Source organism: Alosa alosa, chromosome 10, assembly GCF_017589495.1.
Source record: "Alosa alosa isolate M-15738 ecotype Scorff River chromosome 10, AALO_Geno_1.1, whole genome shotgun sequence".
NCBI classification, from domain to species: Eukaryota; Metazoa; Chordata; class Actinopteri; order Clupeiformes; family Clupeidae; genus Alosa; species Alosa alosa.
This window is the reverse complement of record NC_063198.1, coordinates 1,626,228-1,646,116: the sequence shown is the minus strand read 5'-3', so window position 1 is coordinate 1,646,116 and position 19,889 is coordinate 1,626,228. Positions and strand designations below refer to the sequence as shown.

General features: G+C 38.8%; 1 protein-coding gene across 2 annotated transcripts in view; it reads left to right on the top strand.

Annotated features, from left to right (window-relative positions):
• Positions 1-6,330, top strand: part of LOC125302642 (metabotropic glutamate receptor 7) — a 288,880-nt gene extending 282,550 nt beyond the window's left edge. Inside the window, exons 10-11 of one of the 2 annotated variants that reach the window (XM_048255943.1) lie at positions 3,400-3,418; positions 4,946-6,330. In XM_048255943.1, the coding sequence (XP_048111900.1) occupies positions 3,400-3,404 (5 nt within the window). In that variant the 3' untranslated portion in view covers positions 3,405-3,418; positions 4,946-6,330. The remainder of the gene's footprint in view (positions 1-3,399; positions 3,419-4,945) is intronic. The other variant, XM_048255942.1, reaches the window with a different exon arrangement.
• The last annotated feature ends 13,559 nt before the right edge of the window (positions 6,331-19,889 follow it).

Below are 19,889 nucleotides of genomic sequence, written 5' to 3'. Positions count from 1 at the left end.
CAGTTGTCATCAACTATGACTCCCGCCAACTGTTTTGTCTGCCCACAACTGTTTCAAAATAAAAGTACTCACTACAATAATTCGCTATAAAATAATTTAACTATTTAAACTACTCAACTATTTAACTGTTGGGCCATTCCAACTGTCAGTTGTCATCAACTATGACTCCCCGCCAGTTTTTTTCTCTATCTGACCTCCATCTTTTTACCTAGATTATATTTTAGACAATATTCAACAATATTTCATTCAGCAGCCATTTTTACATTTTCATGCAGTCGTAATTCCCTGGAATTACATTCTCTAGTTCATGACTGTTATTTAACCGATGTCACTGAAAATGAATTACTTACTGCTCCCGCATTTAGACCGTCTATGTCATTATTTGACAATCAATGTGTTTTCAATGTTGTAGCCTATAGCTCGCCACGCTGTGGCACCCCTGGTAGTTTGGCGCCCAGGGCAATTGCCCAGAATGCCCATGCCTAGAGTCATGGTGAGGTACTCAAGAGTGTGTGAGGCTGTTGCCAGGCTAGGAATCTACATACCAAGTTTGATGCCTGTGTGATTTAATTTTTGCTGCCCAACCACTTTTAGTGCATAGAAAAGATAGAAGAACAAAAAATGGAAGAACAAACAAAGAAATGCCATCACCTTTGCACTACGGGGCACTTACATGGCTACATGCATTAACACTTGCAGGTGGGTTTAGCGAGATTCACAGGTCATCAGTCACTGCTGTTTGCTGGGTCTGTGACTACTGTGCGATTAGTTTGTTTGCTTACTTGCCAAGATAGTTGGAGCATTATAGTTAGCTCACTAATTGCCCCAGACATTTTTGCTAATTTGTAAGATATCTAATCATGTAAAAGTTATACAAATGGCATATTTTACCATATACTGAACTCGGTTTGCCATCTTCGCTTAAGTTAAAGGAGAATTCCGGCCAGTTTTCACATAGATCTCTGTTTCTCGGTCACAGAGTACTGTAGGTCTGGGAAAAAAGTGCAGCCAACAGCTAGAGCATCCAGGCAGCTACAGTGCTACACTGTGGGCATGTGCATCACATGAAGTTAAAGGAGAACTCTGTCCATTTTTAACACAGACCTCAGTTGATCATGTTCACTGAATACTGTCAGTCGGAAAAAACGTGAAAAAAAAACGGTGTTGTCTGATGTGAGACGCCAAAGTGTTTACAAGCTATGCTATGAGGACATGCACTAAACTGTGCCTTTGTGCCTCATAACAGACTCAAAATGTCATGACAAGTGCTGTGCAACATGAACAGGGTCCTTACATGACACCACTGTGCGTGTTCAACCCAATAATTGTGAAGGAACAGTATGCCTACCTGTTTCTCTCGGTTGCTTCCTGTAGGCATAAGTCTGTACCATTTCCCATTTCCACAGAGACCACACATGAAGTTTATGACCAAAATAACAATGATTCAGCATTGTAGTGTTTATAAATATTAACCACATGAATTCCAATACAAATTTCAAGTTTTTGCCTGAAATTGCACTGTGCCTATTTACGAGGGCATTGTTCCCACCTCTTTTGGGGCCTACCATCAAATGTTTGACCTCTATAGAAAGCTGAGAACCTGTAGTTTTCGTAGGAAACAGTCAGAATAACTGTGTGATGTACTGACACAGAGTTACAGAGGCTAGAATATACCGTATTTTCCAGACTATAAGTTGCACTTTTTTCCATAGTTTGGCTGTTCCTGCGACTCAGGTGCAATATATATATAGTTACATATATGTTTTTTTCCTCTTCATGACACATTTTTTGACTGGTGCAACTTCTACTCAAGTGCGACTTATAGTCCGGAAAATACGGTAGTTTTTCTTTCTGGCCGGATTACATGCATCTCTGAACTGACCACATTTCAGCCCTCTAGGTCACTTGATATCACTTAGAAACACAACTGAGCCCTAGCACCAGGTCTTGTGAAGCTGTGTGCAAAAGTAGATCAATATAGAATGAAAATATGAGTGCTTTAGACCATTATTTGCCAAGGTATGCTCATGCGTTTTGTACAGTAAATATGGAGGACCATGAATAGATGAATGTACAGTTTGGTCATGAAACCTGGTTATTATTAATTATGCATGTATGCACCATATTGCTATGTAGCATAGTAATGTTATACACCATTTGAAAGCTTTGACTCTTGGGAATCCAAAAATGCAACAACTTTTTTCATGTACAATCTGTATAATGCTTTACATTCTCAGATTAATTTTACTGTCTCAATTAAAGGATAACCCCCCTGTCTTTGGTGCTGCCCTACCTTCTAGCTGCAGTGTGCAGTGTGGGCTGTTACAGTGACCAACACAATTGTGTAGTGACCTATGCAATGATACAGGCATCCAATGTTAATATGCATGTTGACCGATTTGTGCATGTGTTGAATGCTTGCATAATCGAAACGGCAACAATTAACTTGTGTGTGGCTTGGTCTGAACGTCATCTATGCCAAATTTTGTGAAGAATGAACAAAATGTATGGATCTCTTGTGCAATCACATAAGAATCCATACAAAAGCAATAAGGTTCCAGCAGCTCCACTTCTTGGACTTATAATAATCTAATAATTACTAACTAAAATATCATAATGTTAAATGTTGAAAGCACATTACTTTGTTTTTAACCATTTATTTCTTACATAAATAAAACAAACTACAACAAATATTTACATATATTTATTGATGAAACAAAAAGTTATGCCGAGCAGTTGTGAAATAACAAGGTTTCAATTGTTGAAATACTGTAGTTAATAATACTAGATAACAAGCACAAGTCAGTCAGACAGTCAACAATCAATCAATCAACCAAAGAACACAGTTTCTCTTCTAATAGCACCCAAATGATCTGAAATGGAAACTGTGTTTGTTCAGAAGTACTGTTCAGCATCAACAATCTGTACTAAAATTACATTATGTAAGTCTCATCAGTTGCAATCATCCCTGTTTCACTGCTGACAGTTGGCATCATCTGTCTCACTGGCCGATATTGGGTCACCCTGGTCTGGCTTGCTTTGGCATGAACTACTCTGGCTCAGCAACAGGGACTAAGTCCCCCTACTGGGACCAAACACTCAGAAAATATCACAAGAAAATGATGGGTTGTATAACACAGACATAACCCAGGGATGGTCCTATATGATTTAAATGCCATTAAAAACATTTCTTTTTTATGTCAGCAAATATTTGCCCAAACTTTTTATGCATGTTATTTTATGGATTCAATTAGTAGTCCTAATAATCAAAGTGAACAATGTGTGATACAAACCCATCATTTTGTTGTGAAACTATCAATGAGATTTATACTTTTGTAGCTCTCCTGTTATCCCAGTGAGATTTAGAGGCTCATCAAGTAATGTTTCTTCTCCCAACAGGCTAATTCTCGTGTAGCAGGTAAGACTAAATTAATCTCCTTCTTTCATTACCTTAATGTAGTTTCCAAGTACAAGAGAAAAGGACATTCAATGACAGCCTATTCCATAACTACCCTTGAAATTGTTAGAATTAAATTCAGCTCTGTATACTGTTTTAAATGTTCTCTGATGTAAAATAATGTACAGCTGTAAAGAGTAAAATATATCTGCCTCTTTACTGGCATTACTGGCAAAGTTCTGAATCAGCGTAAGATGGATCAAATGCAAAGCTATGAATAGCGTGTCTATAACAGACAGTGAAGCCCACAGTTTTACCAGAACTTAACTGTAGTCAACTCCACTATAGCTCTCAGTAGAGTGATGTGCCATCTGTGTTCAAGTTCTCCTACTTTTTATCTCCTGCTCTTCACTTTCACATATTACTCTCAGTATGACATATGTAGACATGCTACTGGAAAACCTGCACATATACGTAAATCACAAGTTTTTTGGTCATACTAACAATCTTTCTTGTCTGCATATGGTCTGGTTTCCTTTTAGAGACAGACGATTGTGTTAGCTTGAACTCTTTTCTCACTCTCAGTGTTCCCCTCTCTCTCTCTGTCTGGATGTATGAAAGTAATTAAGTGAATTAATGGATGTGACCAAGTTTGAGGTGATAAGGTCTAGAGAAACATATCTCAAAGACAATTTGCCTTTAATTTCAGGTGGAAGTTGTGGAAAATTGTAATTCTTATGAACTTTTGTACTGGTTTAGCCATTATATTTGTAATGATAAATTACATTGATATAATCCATATTTCACTTGATTTAGAAATTGCTGATAATTTTTTCTTATAACTTATGATAGGTTTGGCTGTAATGTTTTTATGCATTCCATGAGTTCAAAAATGATATTGAAAAGAAGACTAAGTGGCTGTTTTTTAGTGTACAATAATATGTTGATAGACTGGCATTAGATGGTTTAGCAGGAGTTAAACAATGGTGTTGACTGTTGTTTATGTGAATTTTGGGACTATTAACAGTTCTCCCATCTTTTTGTGTGATTTTCCCACATTTCCATCACCCATCCCTTGAATGCATTTACATGAGTAAGAAAACTGCAATCCGCCATTCTGCGTTCCTGTGACAGGCAAAAAAAAACACATTTTCATCCACGTGCGGTCTGTTTGTACATAGGTGCACATAATGTCTGAAACAGGCAGTAATTTCTTTGTACATCTGGCCCAGTATGTCTATTGATCTATCTATCTATCTAAAATGACTCCAGGGACCAGTTCCCTGAAAGCATTGGAAGCCTAAGTAGGTCGTAATGTCCCTCTTACAAACATCTTAAGATTTGCGGACTGTTTCCTGAAAGAGCAGTGCACACACTTTCATGCTACGGGCATGTTCGGAAAACAGTAGGAAAAACCAACGAACGATCTCAAGATTAATCGTAGAAAACCCCTGTAAGTGAAAGAATCCATCATTATCGGGGAACCTGGCCCTGGTCCACATGAGCTTTCATGACACCCATATTCTCTTTGTTTTTTTTTTCATACAGGTCCAGCAGCAAAGAAGAAGTATGTGAGCTACAATGACTTGGTGATTTAAAGACCCCTGTCAATAGAGGGATTGGAAAAATGTGACATGGACACTTGGTATGATTGCCCTTTTACCCAAAAAGTAAATAAAAGGCTTCTTGGGTTCATGTGCAGTGCTACTTTTCTACATCAGAAACCACAACAGAAAGGCACCTCTAGGAGTTACCGATCATCTGAGGACATGGTCCAATGTTTTCACTCTTCACAGGAACTAAAGAGCTAAAAAGAAGACAAGAACATATGGAGGCAAAAGAAATACAGAAAGAGAAAATAATAATAAAACAAAAAAAAATATCCAGTCTGTTTAATGTATGAAAAAATGTAAATCTATTAAATGGAAATGTAAGAGGAACGCATTTGGATGTGGAGCTTTAACCCCATTAGAATATGACACTGGCCATGCCCCTGAAAGAGATATAGCACTGATAATTTCACAGAACAGATGCTTCACTCACTGTCTCATGGGAGAACCATGTCCGCACACGGATCCCAATCTCCTTCTTGTCTTTACTTGTACTTCCAAATTGCAAGTTTTCCTAAATTTGTGTATAACTGTGGTTATTTTGGTAAACTGTTACTTTTGTTATTCAATTTTAATTTTAAACTTCAATGTTTTTTCCTTGCTTCTTGAATGCACATAATGTTAAAGCCATATTCTTCTCTTTTGAGATGTTATGTTAAAAAAAAAAAAACTCCTATCCATTTTTATTGTTATTATACCTAAATCTCGGCCCTTATCCAGATATTGATAACTTTTTCTCTTCTTATAGATATTTTGGTATTTTGTCAGGGTTTGTGAACCATCGCCAATGTCAGTGACTACAAGAGAGCACCCATTCATGTTTTATTGGATCTATCTAAACCCCAGTGATTGATGGTGTTCCAGTTCTAACAAGGTGTACATGTCCCAGTTGTCAATGCATGCCTGGTATGTTTGATGTTGCAGTACTGTTAATAAATCAAGGAGTAAATATTTCACAACAAGGATGTTCGGTCAACATGCTCTCAAGGAATTTTACAGCCTTCATATTTATTTTCTATTTCCCTGAATTTCTTCTTGACATTTTATCCCTGAAGGCAGAATATGGCTTTAATTTTGTCTTGGAATTTCTTATTGCCCCGCAACTAAAGAGAAATTGTGAAAACATGAATATATATATTTAAAAGAAAATACAAAAAATAAAAGCATGTATGTTTTATACAGTTTGTATTAAGTATATCCATGTTGCCCTTGCAGCTTATGTGCCAATATTGTGGGAGACATTTACATTTGGCCACTCATGCAACTACTCTGTGGTGTTGTCCAAGAATGTATCAACATGAAATAAAACAGTTTGGTTATTTATTTTTTAGCATTCCTTGAGAAGAACAAAACTCATTTCAAGATTTTTTTGTGCAGTGAATGTATTAAAACTACATTATTGGCAGATTTGATCTTGGATTACAGGAACCTTCCATTGAAACCAATAGGAACCTACAGTGATACTTCAGTTGCAGGGGATAAGGGATTGCAAACTTCACTAAATCAGCTCAGTAATTTACATTTATTCATTTAGCAGACGCTTCTATCCAAATCGACTTGTCAATTATATTGGAGCAACTTGGGGTTAGGTGCCTTGTTCAAGGGCACAACGGTGGAAGCCAGGTATTGAACACACAACTTTTCAGGCTACTGCATGCTAGCCCAGGTGCTTAACCACTATGCTTCACTATGCCAGTTATTTATGGCAGTTTAAGATTTATATATTAAATTGAATTTTTCACTCATTTCAACATTAGCTTCGACATTGCTGCCAATTTTCTTGATAAAAGCCTAATCATGTTTGCACCACCCAAGAATAATCATAGAAAAAGTGTAGCATTTTCAATGCTTTCCTTATATGACCAAAGATGGCTACCTGCATCAATACCTGGCTGAAACCAGGGTTGGAGATTTTTTAATGCAGAGATTATTCATTATGCATCCTGACCAAGAGATAAATTAAATTAAGTGTTTTGCTTAAAATGATAGTTATGGAAACAACTATTAGTGTTGTTATTTTAGTAATTCAGTGTTCTACAAAACATATCAATACAAATTCCTATTGCCACGTAAATGGGTTTTCACACATCAATGATTAGTGTTGCAAAAAAAATAGACTACATTGGTGTTGCTTCCCTCAAGTCTTTGTGACTGTTGCTGACACAGCATGTGGGGCTCTAGTGCAGTAGCCATGGTTACAAGAAATCACCCCTTGTTTTCTCCTGAAACCTACAGTGTACAGCTCTATTTTATGCAGCAGTTGCCTTTCAGCGAAGACAGGTTTTCTGATTCAATTCACTCTCTCAAAACTACTACACACACACACATTTTCAAAATGGCATACACATTTGTATGAACACTTTATACTTTATAAGTGTTTTCTAAAAATGTGTACTTTCATTAGCCTGGCGGGCCATCCTATATCATTGAAATGTATACAGGCTGAGCAAATTAATTTGCCGCCGCTAGGGTGCGTCTAGATTTCTAGGCTATACTTTCATGGCAGTTTTCATAATTTTACACATTGTAATGTCATGCTACTGGCAAATTACCCTTATATGATCACACTCTCAATTTACATTTTTAAATTTTTTGTTGCTCTTCTAACAAGTGAATACATAATGACTAACAGGCACTGTACAGTTTTGCAAAATTATATAACAAAATCTACAAAGCAATAGTACCCAGCCAACATGTAAATTAAAAGGTGAATAACAATTTCATGGGGTGTATATCAGGGTTTCTGTTGCCCGGTAATTGCCGGACATTGGCCGAAAAAAAAAATGAAATTAAATCTCTCCGGTCAAATTATCCGATTGAAACTGGATAATAATCCCGTCCCCCTAACACAATCTGAATTTGAGAATAAGCCTATAAAGTAGGCCTATACTACTGTCACGGTTCCTTTATTGGTTCAGAGGATAATTCAGCCGATTGCAGAAGGATTAAACACTCAAAAGAATCAAGTCTTTCAAAAGATCAGAAGATAGTCCAAAAAAGGGAAAACAGAGGATCCAAGGAAATATGAACAAATTCTAACAAAAGAGCTTATGCAAACTGGAAGAGGCAGGAAACAGAGGAGCACAGCATAAGTCCTTGAGTCTAAGATCGACGAAGCCAGACACAGACTGGAGAATGCGGGCAACCTTTGTAGAAGAGTTAATGATGTGGTGATTGCTTGCAGGTGGGTAGAGCTAATAGGCAGGTGAGTGTGAGAGATTCCATGTGACTGGGGAAAGCGGGGGTGTGGCAGTAGGAGAGTCAGGTGCTGGAGTGGCATGAGGGGGCGTGGCCGAGGGAGAGCCCGGTGCCGGTGTGACAACTACGTCCTTTGGTTATGTTTTAAAGGAACAGGCTCTGCCGTTTGAAAGTTCTTAAACAACATGAACATGCATATGCTGCATTTCAAATAAAGTGCACGCTTAAAACGTATGTTAGATAACAATAATAATATGATGGTGATAATTTGCGGCACAATCTAATGGTAGGCCTATCATTGAACCTCGGACCGAAAGAAAAAGAAACAACATTTTCCAGAATAGGAAATATTTCTTAATTTAGTGTTATCAAATAAAGAGGCATAGCATTAGGGTAGGGGTCTCAAACACCCGGCCCGCGTCCTGCCCAATTCCGGCCCGCGACGTATGACAAAATAATAACGTAATCCGGCCCTTGAGGCTATTAATTGCGACAAACAACGATACTGATTAAAATAGACGATAGATCCAGGTACGGGGACAAATCTCATTTGTAGGCCTACTCTGCTCCACTATGTGCAAGACATCCAGAGCTTGATTCAAACCCAAAATCGCTGCGCAAAGTTTTCAGGAAATACTTGTATTACACGCGAGAAACACAAAGACGTGCATTTGTAATGACGCGGAAGCGATGCAGGCCATAGTGTTGCAGAAATTGAAGCAGAAATTAAGCAGAAATAGCCAGGCCTACACCAAATGTTGAAAAACGTTCACGTGTGATGAAGTCTTAGGTAAGCTTATTCACCTATTCTAATTCTGAAGGAGAATATCCTTTTGGAGATTATCACTGTCATAGACGATCGATCACAGTCACGGTGCGTCTGTGAATGGAGGTGCGTGTACAACGGTGTCCACTAAGCATACCATGCTTGTTTCGACCCTCTGCCCAACATAGCTTGGAGGTTGCAGTGGTAATCGTGATGATAGTGTCCGTAATGGATGTGGTACAGACAGCAGGGCTAGTAGAAATAGGGCTCTAAAGAACTACAAAGTCACCCGCAATATGATGCGAACTTCTGGGTACTGCAGATTACCCGCGATAGGAACGGTTTGACCAGAATACTTTATTGTAGGCCTATATTGTAGTAATCTATTACTAAACCACAACATCTTAGGTGTTGGTATACATCTTAGGTGTTTTTCTGTTAATTTGTTATGTGGGTAATAGGAAAAAAGGAAAGTAAACCTGCTTACATATGTTCATCCAGTATTTACTGAAAGGTGCATAATTTGAGGTGCTTGCCATCCAGTGACAAATTAGATGGGTAAATTTACCCCCTTCATAAACTTTTGTTTTACTCAAAGATTTTTACATTTACAGTATAACTTTATCTCTGACCACTTTCAAGCCATGGCCTTTTAAATTTTGATATAAAAATCCAATGGTGTTGCTTTCTTAACCCTGATGCCTAGTTTGCCAGGTTTAAAAAAGTTATGAGAGGAAATATTTTTATTTGGTGTGAAACACACACACATACCTGTTTTTTATGTTTTTCATTTATTTTATAATTTGTATTAATATTTATTTTATCATTATTTTATTTATAAGCTAAGGTTGCTAGCACAGGTGTCTAAAACTAGATAAAAACACTTGCACTTTCTGTTTGCAGTTTTGTGTGGTATTTGAAAAAAAGAACATTGCATTTTCAGAAATAGCCGGCCCTCCAATCAGATGACGTTGGCAGAATTGGCCCCCAGCTCATTTGAGTTTGAGACCCCTGCATTAGGGGGTAGTGGTGTGAGCACTCATTCAATGTGTGTGTGCATCTGTGCAAGTGAAACTTAAACCACGCCAGCCAGCACACGACCGACCTTCAACGTTGAAATATAGGGAAAATAATGGAGGAGATCTGTACAGGATCTATCAAGAGCTGTAAATCATGAAATCAAACTCCCCATATAGTGTTAATTTCGTCAGACTAGACGAGAGGAAATTGTTCGTCAACAACCTTTTTTTCCATGACTAAGACGAGACGATGACGAGACGGCAGTAATGTCCTGAAACACTGACTAAGACTATCTTAAGATGCATTATTGTTGACGAAAAAAGACGAGACTAAAATGTTTTGCGTGAAAAAAAAACTAAGATCAAATCTCTCTTCATTTTCGTCTACAAAATGAGAAGACAGAATATCTAGCTGTTACGTTTTCAAAATATTCCGAATGAGTTCATACGCAACAGCTTTCCTATAGGCTAGTCTACGTGCTGTTGCTGCAACCCTGTGGCTGCAACACAAAACTACATGGAACAAGAACACTGGAGATTTATGCCAGAGTTAGCAAGCTAACTACCTAAGCTTTATGCCACAATGCTACATACCCAGAAGTTGAAGCTTCTCTCATACAAATTAACATCCCCCAGAATCTCCATACGAAAATGTTCATCATGTAATGTCAACTATTTAACTAGTTAGACTGATGATGCAAAGTTTGCTAGAAAGTAAGCTAATATGGAAAGTTCGCTAGCAAGTTAGCTATGGCTAAGATGGGAGAGTCTGTTTGGGGAATGTGTTGTGTTTGGGTGCATATCGCCATCTAGCGAGGCGGAGTAAAACATTAATACTTTGGCCTATGACAGTGTTTCTCAAACTTTTTCAGTTTCAGGACCACTTAACTAACCCTAGCTAGTTAGACCTACTTCAACAGTAGCCTATAATTAGTCTACACAATAGGCCTACTAACTGAACCACCTTGCTTATTGTCTTTGCACTTTGCTTATTGTGTGGATTCATACTGTATGATTTAAACTGGCATAACTTACATAGACAGTGTTGCAGAACTGTTTTTATAAACAAGTTGGTTCAATATTGCAAACAACTCATATATATTATATTTTACCACATCTGCTCGCGGACTACTTGCGAAAGCTTGCGGACCACCTGGATCCCTGGACCACACTTTGAGAAACACTGGTCTACGAATATGACAGTGGTCCAGTCAAATCTTTTACTGTCTATGGTCAAATCCCAGCCGAGCTATAACTGTAGCTCGACTTACCTGTGCATGTAAACATACTGACTGACAAAAAATCAGAATGAGTAATAACAGACGAGTAGCCCTGTGGACTAACAATATTGTTGGAAAATTGAGATGTGTGAAACACTATTTGACTCAAATGGTAATCAAAAATAATTTGTTATAAAAAAAAAAGACTAAAATGTGTTGACTAAAACTGACTAAGACACCTTTAGTTTTCTTTCGACTAAAACGACGAGACTTTTAGTCGACTAAAACTTGACTAACAAAAATTATATTTTAATGTCTTTGTCATATTAATTCTAAATATGACAAAGACTAAAAAGGACATTTCGTCACAAGACTAAGACTAAATTAAAAATAGGTGACAAAATTAACACTATACCCATATTGCAGAGACAAAACGACAGCACCTGAGAGAGAAAAAGGCTCCACCACCTCCTCTACTTTCCCCTGCCCACACTGCACCAAAATATGTGGCACACGTATTAACCTCTTCAGCCATTTGAAGACCCCCCCCCCGAGTAGACTTCTACGGAGAAGACAGTATGCTAGTCTTGAGTAGAGTAACTGCCGATGGTGTGGGTCTCTGTGTGTTTTGCAGCCTTGGATTTATGCATAAACATTTACAACTACTAACCGTTAATTTCAACTTAGAAATAACTTACCTCTTGTGTCTATTTTTTTAAATCTTAAAACACTCTTTTTTTGTCACTGCACTGATCTTTACAGAAAAAAATCAGCTCTTGTTAGTCATAACTAAATGAAAATGTGGCTTTCATATAAGTGAGTATTATTTAGCACCTGAAATTCTGAGATTCTGATCACCTATAAGTACAGCAAAAACACTCCTACTTTTCTGCTATTCTCCAACTACAGTAGGCAGTATTGCACTAATTGAAATGAACGAAAAAGTTTGAATTGGATTAGCGGAGAGTGCAATTTGTGTTCTCAGACATTATTCTAGATGGACAGCAAGTTTGTCACCATCTTGTCTTAACAAATGGATTAGTGTTTCCATTATGCATCACTTCTGTCACCAAGGCCAAGTACTTACAGTTCGAATCCAACATACTGTAACACACAATAGCACACATCTTCCCAAATGAATAACATTCTCAAAAATATGGAAACAACATTGTGATCAAAAGATAATTGGTATAATTGAACACATGAAAAATGTCAGTCAACTCTGACTATGCAGTACACATACATAAAAGGTCAGTAATGGCATAATAACATTCTCTTTACCTCCTACATCTTCTCACAGCTCTCTTGGAAAAAAAGAGTTAGTTTCCATAACAACCAAAACTGATAACAAGGCTCTGTACAACACCAGATTTCTTTTTTTCCTAAAACTGCATGGTGACATTTTCATCTTCTGCATGGGGGAAACGCATTACTTTCTTTATCTCAATGTAAAAATGGATCCTATTTCACCATGTTGAAATAACAAAACATGAACACAAGTTCTACAGCCCCTGGCAAAAATTATGGAATCACCACTAGGTTACGGGGACGCTGGCGAGACACGCCGCTCCGTCTGGCATCATGTTTTTGTTTGTTTTTATGTAATGTTCGTAATTTTATGTAATGTCATGTTTATTTTTTTTTTTATTGGTTTGTCTAGTTAAATGTTTTCCCTATTTATTTACGTTGTTTTTGATAGTTTTCGTGTTATTCTTAGTACTTTTTACTGCTTCTGGGTCGGCTGAAACGTCGTTGACGTTTGTCCATTGGGAGCTTGCTGTGGCTAGCTTTTGCCCTGGCTGGGCATCGGACGTCCTTCCATCCATCCGTGGGCGGTGCTGCACTTCACTGTCTGGTCGAGGGGATCTCTCGGGTCAGCTGGACCTGGGATACTCTGCGGGAGATCTGCCGTGACCGCCGAGCTGTTGCTGACCTGCGAGCTGCCATGCCAACTGCAGACTAGCGTTGGCCTAGCGGTGGGGAGCTGCGGTCTCACGGAGTAACAGACGGTCGCTGTTAGAAGTCCACCGAAGTTGCGCATCTACACGACGCCCACTACTTCAGACTGTGCTTCCAGTGATCTCCAGACTGCAGTCTACAAGGCCTAACGTCAACGTGATCTCCAAACTGCCAGTGAATTCACTGGGTTGATCATTTGCTATCGTTAAAGAACTTTGTTGGCATATCGGTTGTGAAGACACTCTGTGCAGTTTTCACGGATCACCATTGCCCTTGGACATTTTCAGCTGGTTTGGAAATTGGACTAATTTTAACATCACCTTCCCCTTTTTAAAGGGAAACTTGGCAGGATTTCCCCCTCTGCTGGAGAAATTGCACATTATGCTATTTCAAACTGTGTGAAAAGGTAATGATAAAGCACATGGATTTGTTTACAAGCTAGCGAACTGTTAGCATAAGTTTGGCAGAACTATGTGGATGTTACAAGGTAAGAAACACGATTTAAAAACGAGTTTCTTGTTTCTCACTTCTCTTTCGGGACGGTAGTCTCAATGTTGCAAGGTTGGTTTTCCGCCTGGGGACGCTAGGCGCAGCGGGGAAAGTCACCATTTTCACCAGAACAGGTCATTTAACCATCCAAATGATTTCTAAACGGGTTTATTAAGTTGAAATAGTTGCCAAGTTCCCCTTTAAATATATTTTCTTTTCTTTTTTTCACTTTTTTATTTGTTTATTTGTTTTGTTGTCTGTCTTATATGTCTTGGTGTCACGGGTACGCTGGCGACTACGCCGCTCCGTCCAGCATTTTTTGTTTGTTATTTTTTAAATGTATTTGTCATGTCTTGATGTCATGGGCACGCTGGCGACTACGCCGCTCCATCCGGCATCGTTTGTCTTGTTATGTGTCATGTTTGTTGGAGCGCTTTGGGTTGCACTATGTGCATGTTAAATGCGCTTTAAAAATAAAACTGACTTGACTTGACCACTATTGGATGATGTTCATTCAGCTGTTTTATTTTTTAGAAAAAAAGACAAATCACAAATGTGCCTCAAATACATTTTTCTGTAACAGATGAACTTTCTGGCTTTGTGAACCATAGCTCCAAAAAATCAGCAATTTTTAGATCATGTAGAGGAAAAAATATGGAATCACTCAATCCTGAGGACAACAACATATAGAACAGTATTCTTCATCAATCATGTTTCAACTTTGTCAGATAGCAGTTGACTGATCAGCTTTACATGATGGTGCCTTTTCTTCAGTTTGTACCATACATTTTCAATGGAATTGAGATCCAGACTGTTTGCTGACCAAATAATTGACTTGATATTTACTTGGTATTTTTCCGACATTGCATTTGCAATGTGGTCAGAGTGAGTCAGACGCAAAGTCAAGCCTAGGTTAATTAATAAAAGATTTGGATAAAGCCAACCAATAGCAGTGTTGAGCCATACCTTTAAATGGAATGCGTCAGACGATCTTACAGTAGCATTTACATTCTCCATATTGGTGTTACCTTAGTAGTTAATATCTGATAACTATGACAGGCCTTCTATTGTAAAATGATATCCTGCCATTAGTATTGGAAAGATGTGCAAAAAGAGATGAATGAACTGGATGAACACAAGTTTTGATGCATAGGAAGATTGGTTTATCTGCCTTGATTCATATTGCTCATGCATTGAAATACTATGTTAAATCATCTACTGTAATCATTGGAAATAATGTATCCAACTGACGTTGTCTATGTAGGCTTTGCATTTTGTAGCCTATGTTTTAGAATAAGTGACGCTACTTTCGAGCGCACTCCTGTCTGCTTGCATGTTCTCATGACATGAGACAGCCATGGGGCAGCCGTGGCCTACTGGTTAGCGCTTCAGACCTGGAACCGGAGGGTTGCCGGTTGGAACCCCGACCAGTAGGCACGGCTGAAGTGCCCTTGGGCAAGGCACTTAACCCCTCACTGCTCCCCGAGCGCCGCTGTTGTTGCAGGCAGCTCACTGCGCCGGGATTAGTGTGTGCTTCACCTCACTGTGTGTTCACTGTGTGCTGAGTGTGTTTCACTAATTCACAGATTGGGAGACAGTAAATGCAGAGACCAAATTTCCCTCACGGGATCAAAAGAGTATATATACTTATACTTATACATTTTCCAATAAGCACTTAAGGTACAGTATGAATGGAAGAAAGTGGACTAAGATCAAATAGTTGGAATAGAAATTACACAACTAGGCCTACTCTGCCCTACAAAGCCAACACGCTAACACTGAAACTGACAAAAATGCCTTTAACGTTTTCACAGTGGCCAGCCAAACATGTTGTGAGTAGATTAGTGGTAATATATTTATATGATGCCTTCTTAGGAAGTATTTTTTGTAGATAAAAACCATGACCACTGATGTGACCTTTGACCACAAAAATGCAGATACCGCATTCTGCATTGGGATATCCTTAAACAACTAAAACACTATCGCAAAGGCAAAGTGCAGTATCTGCAATCTAAATGTTTATTTTATTTATCGATGTTTGCAAGTTGTGAATGCTAGTAACCCTCATGATTAATAAATATATTTTATTGCAGAGCTTCATTCTTTCATCAGTGTTTGGCTTTGACATTTTTGTTTTAAATCTTAAATAAATACAGATTAAGGATGTTTTTAAGAAAGTAGTTAAAAATGCAATTTACAATTTCTTTTAATCGCTTACACACAAGATCTTTTACTCAAACACCACAATACCAAATCCACTAAACCATGCACTAATTCTCAGCCTTCAACTCAGTTTTCAATTTCATAAAACACTATTTGCACTATTCACTACACACTATTCTCTACCTAACACACACATATGTAACAGGATTAAGGATAGTTGTCAGTCGGAATTTGACAGCTAATTAAAATGCTCCTCCTGCCACCCCGGCGGCTAGTCCACTTTCCTGGGGTGCAGCTAACTTTAGCTAACTATAACTAACTATACTGGAGCCACCTAACTTTTGAACCAGCTTGATGTGTGAACAGCTCAAGAAATGAAGAACGCAAGAAACATCAACATAATAAACATAACATAATAAATCGGATTATCATAACATTGTCGGAGTGGATATTGCCAAGTGAGTAGGTTGGCTAAAATGTATTTAGTCTGCTAGCAGCTAGCTAGCTATGGTAACAGTTCATTGATAAAGCGGTCATTTGCCAGGCCGTGTGTTCATATTTTGCTGTCTTCCTTATCTGTCTCTGGATTTGCATTTTAATGTGAGTTCAAACATAATTTTAACGAGAATGAGCCATAGCATTTCTTTAGTAGGCTACCTGGTTTGTTTGTTGGTTCTGTGTTAGGGACCGTTATGATCGGGACAAAAAGTTTTCGGGATAAAGGTCCCTAAAGGTAGGATCTTGCAACTGTGTTACCCATTATTTTCAATAGCTTGCGCAGCGCAGACACGGTCTGGCAACAAAGTCAGATTGCAGTATCTGCAGTGTCAAAGCTGGGGAAACAAAGCCAGAACACAGTAACTGTTAAATCCAAGCTCATACAAAGGCAAACTGCTGTAACTGATGTTAAGTACCGCAGTTACTGCGGTTTGCCTTGGTATTAGCTTGGATTATGTAGACGGCAATTTTGACACTCGTTTCTCTGAAACGAAACATAATTGAACCAGGACACTTTGTCACAAGAAAGAAAAGATGTCACAAAGCCCATTTCAAGTCATAACTCAATTTTGACCAAATGTGTGCTTACTAGTTTGGCTTTGTACGGAAGTGCTGCCTAACAGATTTGGAAGGTATCAGGTAGGGGATGTCAGACAAGTTCAGTCATACAATAGATGTCAGAACTGGACTATTAGGAAACCCAGTCTGCAGCCTTGAGCCAAGGCTGAACATTTCATAGTTAGAAGGCTAAAGTCAAACACCCTCTTGAGCTCAGTGAGGTCCTCAGGTTGAAAGTGTTGTCTGCGTGGTGGAGAATCTCACCGGCGTAAACAGCCATAAGTGCCATCATCTTGAGAGCGCTTGATGGTGTTTTGGGCACCCACCGTTGTCAGTCCGGAGGAATCATCTCTGCTGTGAATGGCTTCCTCTTCAGCTTGAGACTGGAGAACAATGCAAGCCACTTCCTAGTCAGAGTTAGAGGCAAGGACGTAACATCTTTACCCAGGTTGAACGGGTCAGGAGATAGGGTGTCTTGCTTGACCCCCAAGGGCTGGCTTCGCACAGCAACAGAGTTGAGCCCGCCTCAATGGTGATGGCTGTGAGCTGGGGAGAGCAGGACCTCCAGATGTTGACTCGCAAACCAGGATTCAGTAGTGGATTGTCTGGGGGTCCATAGCAGTGCAGTGGCTGCCAAAGGTACAGAGCGCCACCTGAGCATGATCAGGTCCCAGACACTCTGCTCATGGATTGTGTCCATCCTCAGGCGAGAGGGTGCTGCCGAAGGGGGTAGGGCAGTGCCAGAATCTACATTTACATCATACATGCTACATTTGAGGCACACGACCAGATGACCATGCGGCATAGTCATGAGGTACACCACAAATTGTCAGTACTACAAATTGACTACACTTAAAAATCTATTATATAGGTATGGATCTGTTTTACAGCTACAAATCACCGTACAGTTACAAATATATTTTAGTTCCAAAGCAATGACCTATGTACACAACACTGTCCTACAGTTACAAATCTTTTCTGCAGGTATATATATGACTTTTGCATCACCTTGGGGATCAAAAGTGTATCCAGTGCCGCCACTCCCACCACGCGCATCACACACTGTGCATAGGGCACCAAAGGACAGAGGGGACACCCAAATTTAGCCAATAAATTGAATTTAACACCATGTTACATGCAAGGATAACACTTTGGGTTCTCTCAATCTCTACCACGTAGCAATCTAGCTTTACTTACTCCACTTAATTGGGAACGCATCTTGCATGCGCAGGAGAGAGACAAAGAGAGTGGCAGTTTTCATCTGGCTTGTCATTGTGTATCTCCTTTTTAATATAATACATTTTAAAGGAAATCATGAAGGCAACAAAGACGAGGCTACAGGAGGTTGCGATTTGCGAGATTATCCGGTTCCCACTATCAGGGGCGTCACTAGACCTTATTCACTGGGGCACGTGCCTTAGTAAAAGTCTCTAGTGCCCCAGTAAAATTCTAGCGCTCTCGCTGGAAACAGCATTCATGAGCGCATCTTCGTGCTTGCTTTAGTCATGACTCGAGCCTGTCACTTACAGTACCAGCCAATAAAAAACAAACAAGGAAAAAAAGAAAGGGGCCATAATAGCCAATCAGGAAATAGCACCTCTGTAGCTGGGTAAGATTGAACGCAACAACCAATGAAAATCGTTCAGATTCTTCCGAGTGCTTCGTTGTACAGTGGAAACCGCTGGAGCTCATCACATCACTTTGAGCGCAGAGTCGTCCCCTGTTTTAATGTTACAACAAATTCACAACTTGTTTGACAGAAAATATGACAAGTTGATGGATGTTTTCAGTAGCTGGGCCCAAGTTGTGGAACAACCTCCCTTTTCACATTAGATCTACACCAACTATTGGTGCTTTTAAAGCCAAGTTAAAAGAACATATGCTATTAATGGATTTTAAATGAATTGTGGAATGTAATTATAGGCTATATATATATGTACATATTATTTTAATTTTATTTTCCTGTTGTGTTTTTTTTTGTGTGTCTTGATTCATTTTGTCTTATATTAACTATTTATTTATCTGTTTTTTTTTTTTTTTTTAGCACTTTGGTCAACCACAGGTTGTTTTAAATTGTGCTAAATAAATAAACTTGACTATGACTATGTTAGAGAATGTTGCCCACATAATTAGCATCTGTTTTTCAATGCTTAGCGTCATTGTAACCTAAATTTAGCAACAGTTTACCAGCTTGTGCTCTCTCACAGACACACACACTCACACCATGCGTAAGTTGCATGCACACATGCGGACAATTAATAATGATGGACGTATAGTGTAGAGAGAGTCCTGTAAAAGTAGCCTATACTGTTTGCAGTGTTGGAAGTAATGAGTTACAAAAGTAATGTAATATATTGCTTTTTGCTGTAACACGGTAATGTAAGGCATTACAAAAAACTATTGGGTAATATTTTACTCGGTACAAACTTCAGTAACGCGCATTACAATGCATTGTAACCTGAAATTAAGTGGTTTATGTTTTGATACATATTCGCAAACAACTGCGCAAATAGCATAACATATCTCCTGTTACTGGTTGAAGATGACTGTGGCTGGCTGCAACTGACTCGATGGACATAAGCCTACGCTCATTATTTTCAATTTATCAGAGACAACTAGGATATGAAGAACAGTTAAGTGCACTTTGTGTGTGAAACCGAAAGATCTCTATACCTCGCGAAATAGCACAATTAATTTAATGATACATCTAGAGCGGTGCCACGCTAATCTTTTTGATTCTTGATAAAGCATAAATGCTCTTCGTGTCAGCTTCGTGCTGTGAACTTCACTTAAAGAGAATGAAGGGATAGAAATGTAAAAAAGATGGGGACTTGGACTTAAGTCGCAAAAGCAGTGACTTCAGACTTGACTTGCGACTCCACTCAAAAGACTTCAGACTTGACTCGGACTCGAGCTTCGAGACTCCCGAACAAGCTGTATTTCATGCAATTATTGATTTTTTAATCTAAATTTATTCATGTATATTCATTTTATTTTACTGCTACATATACT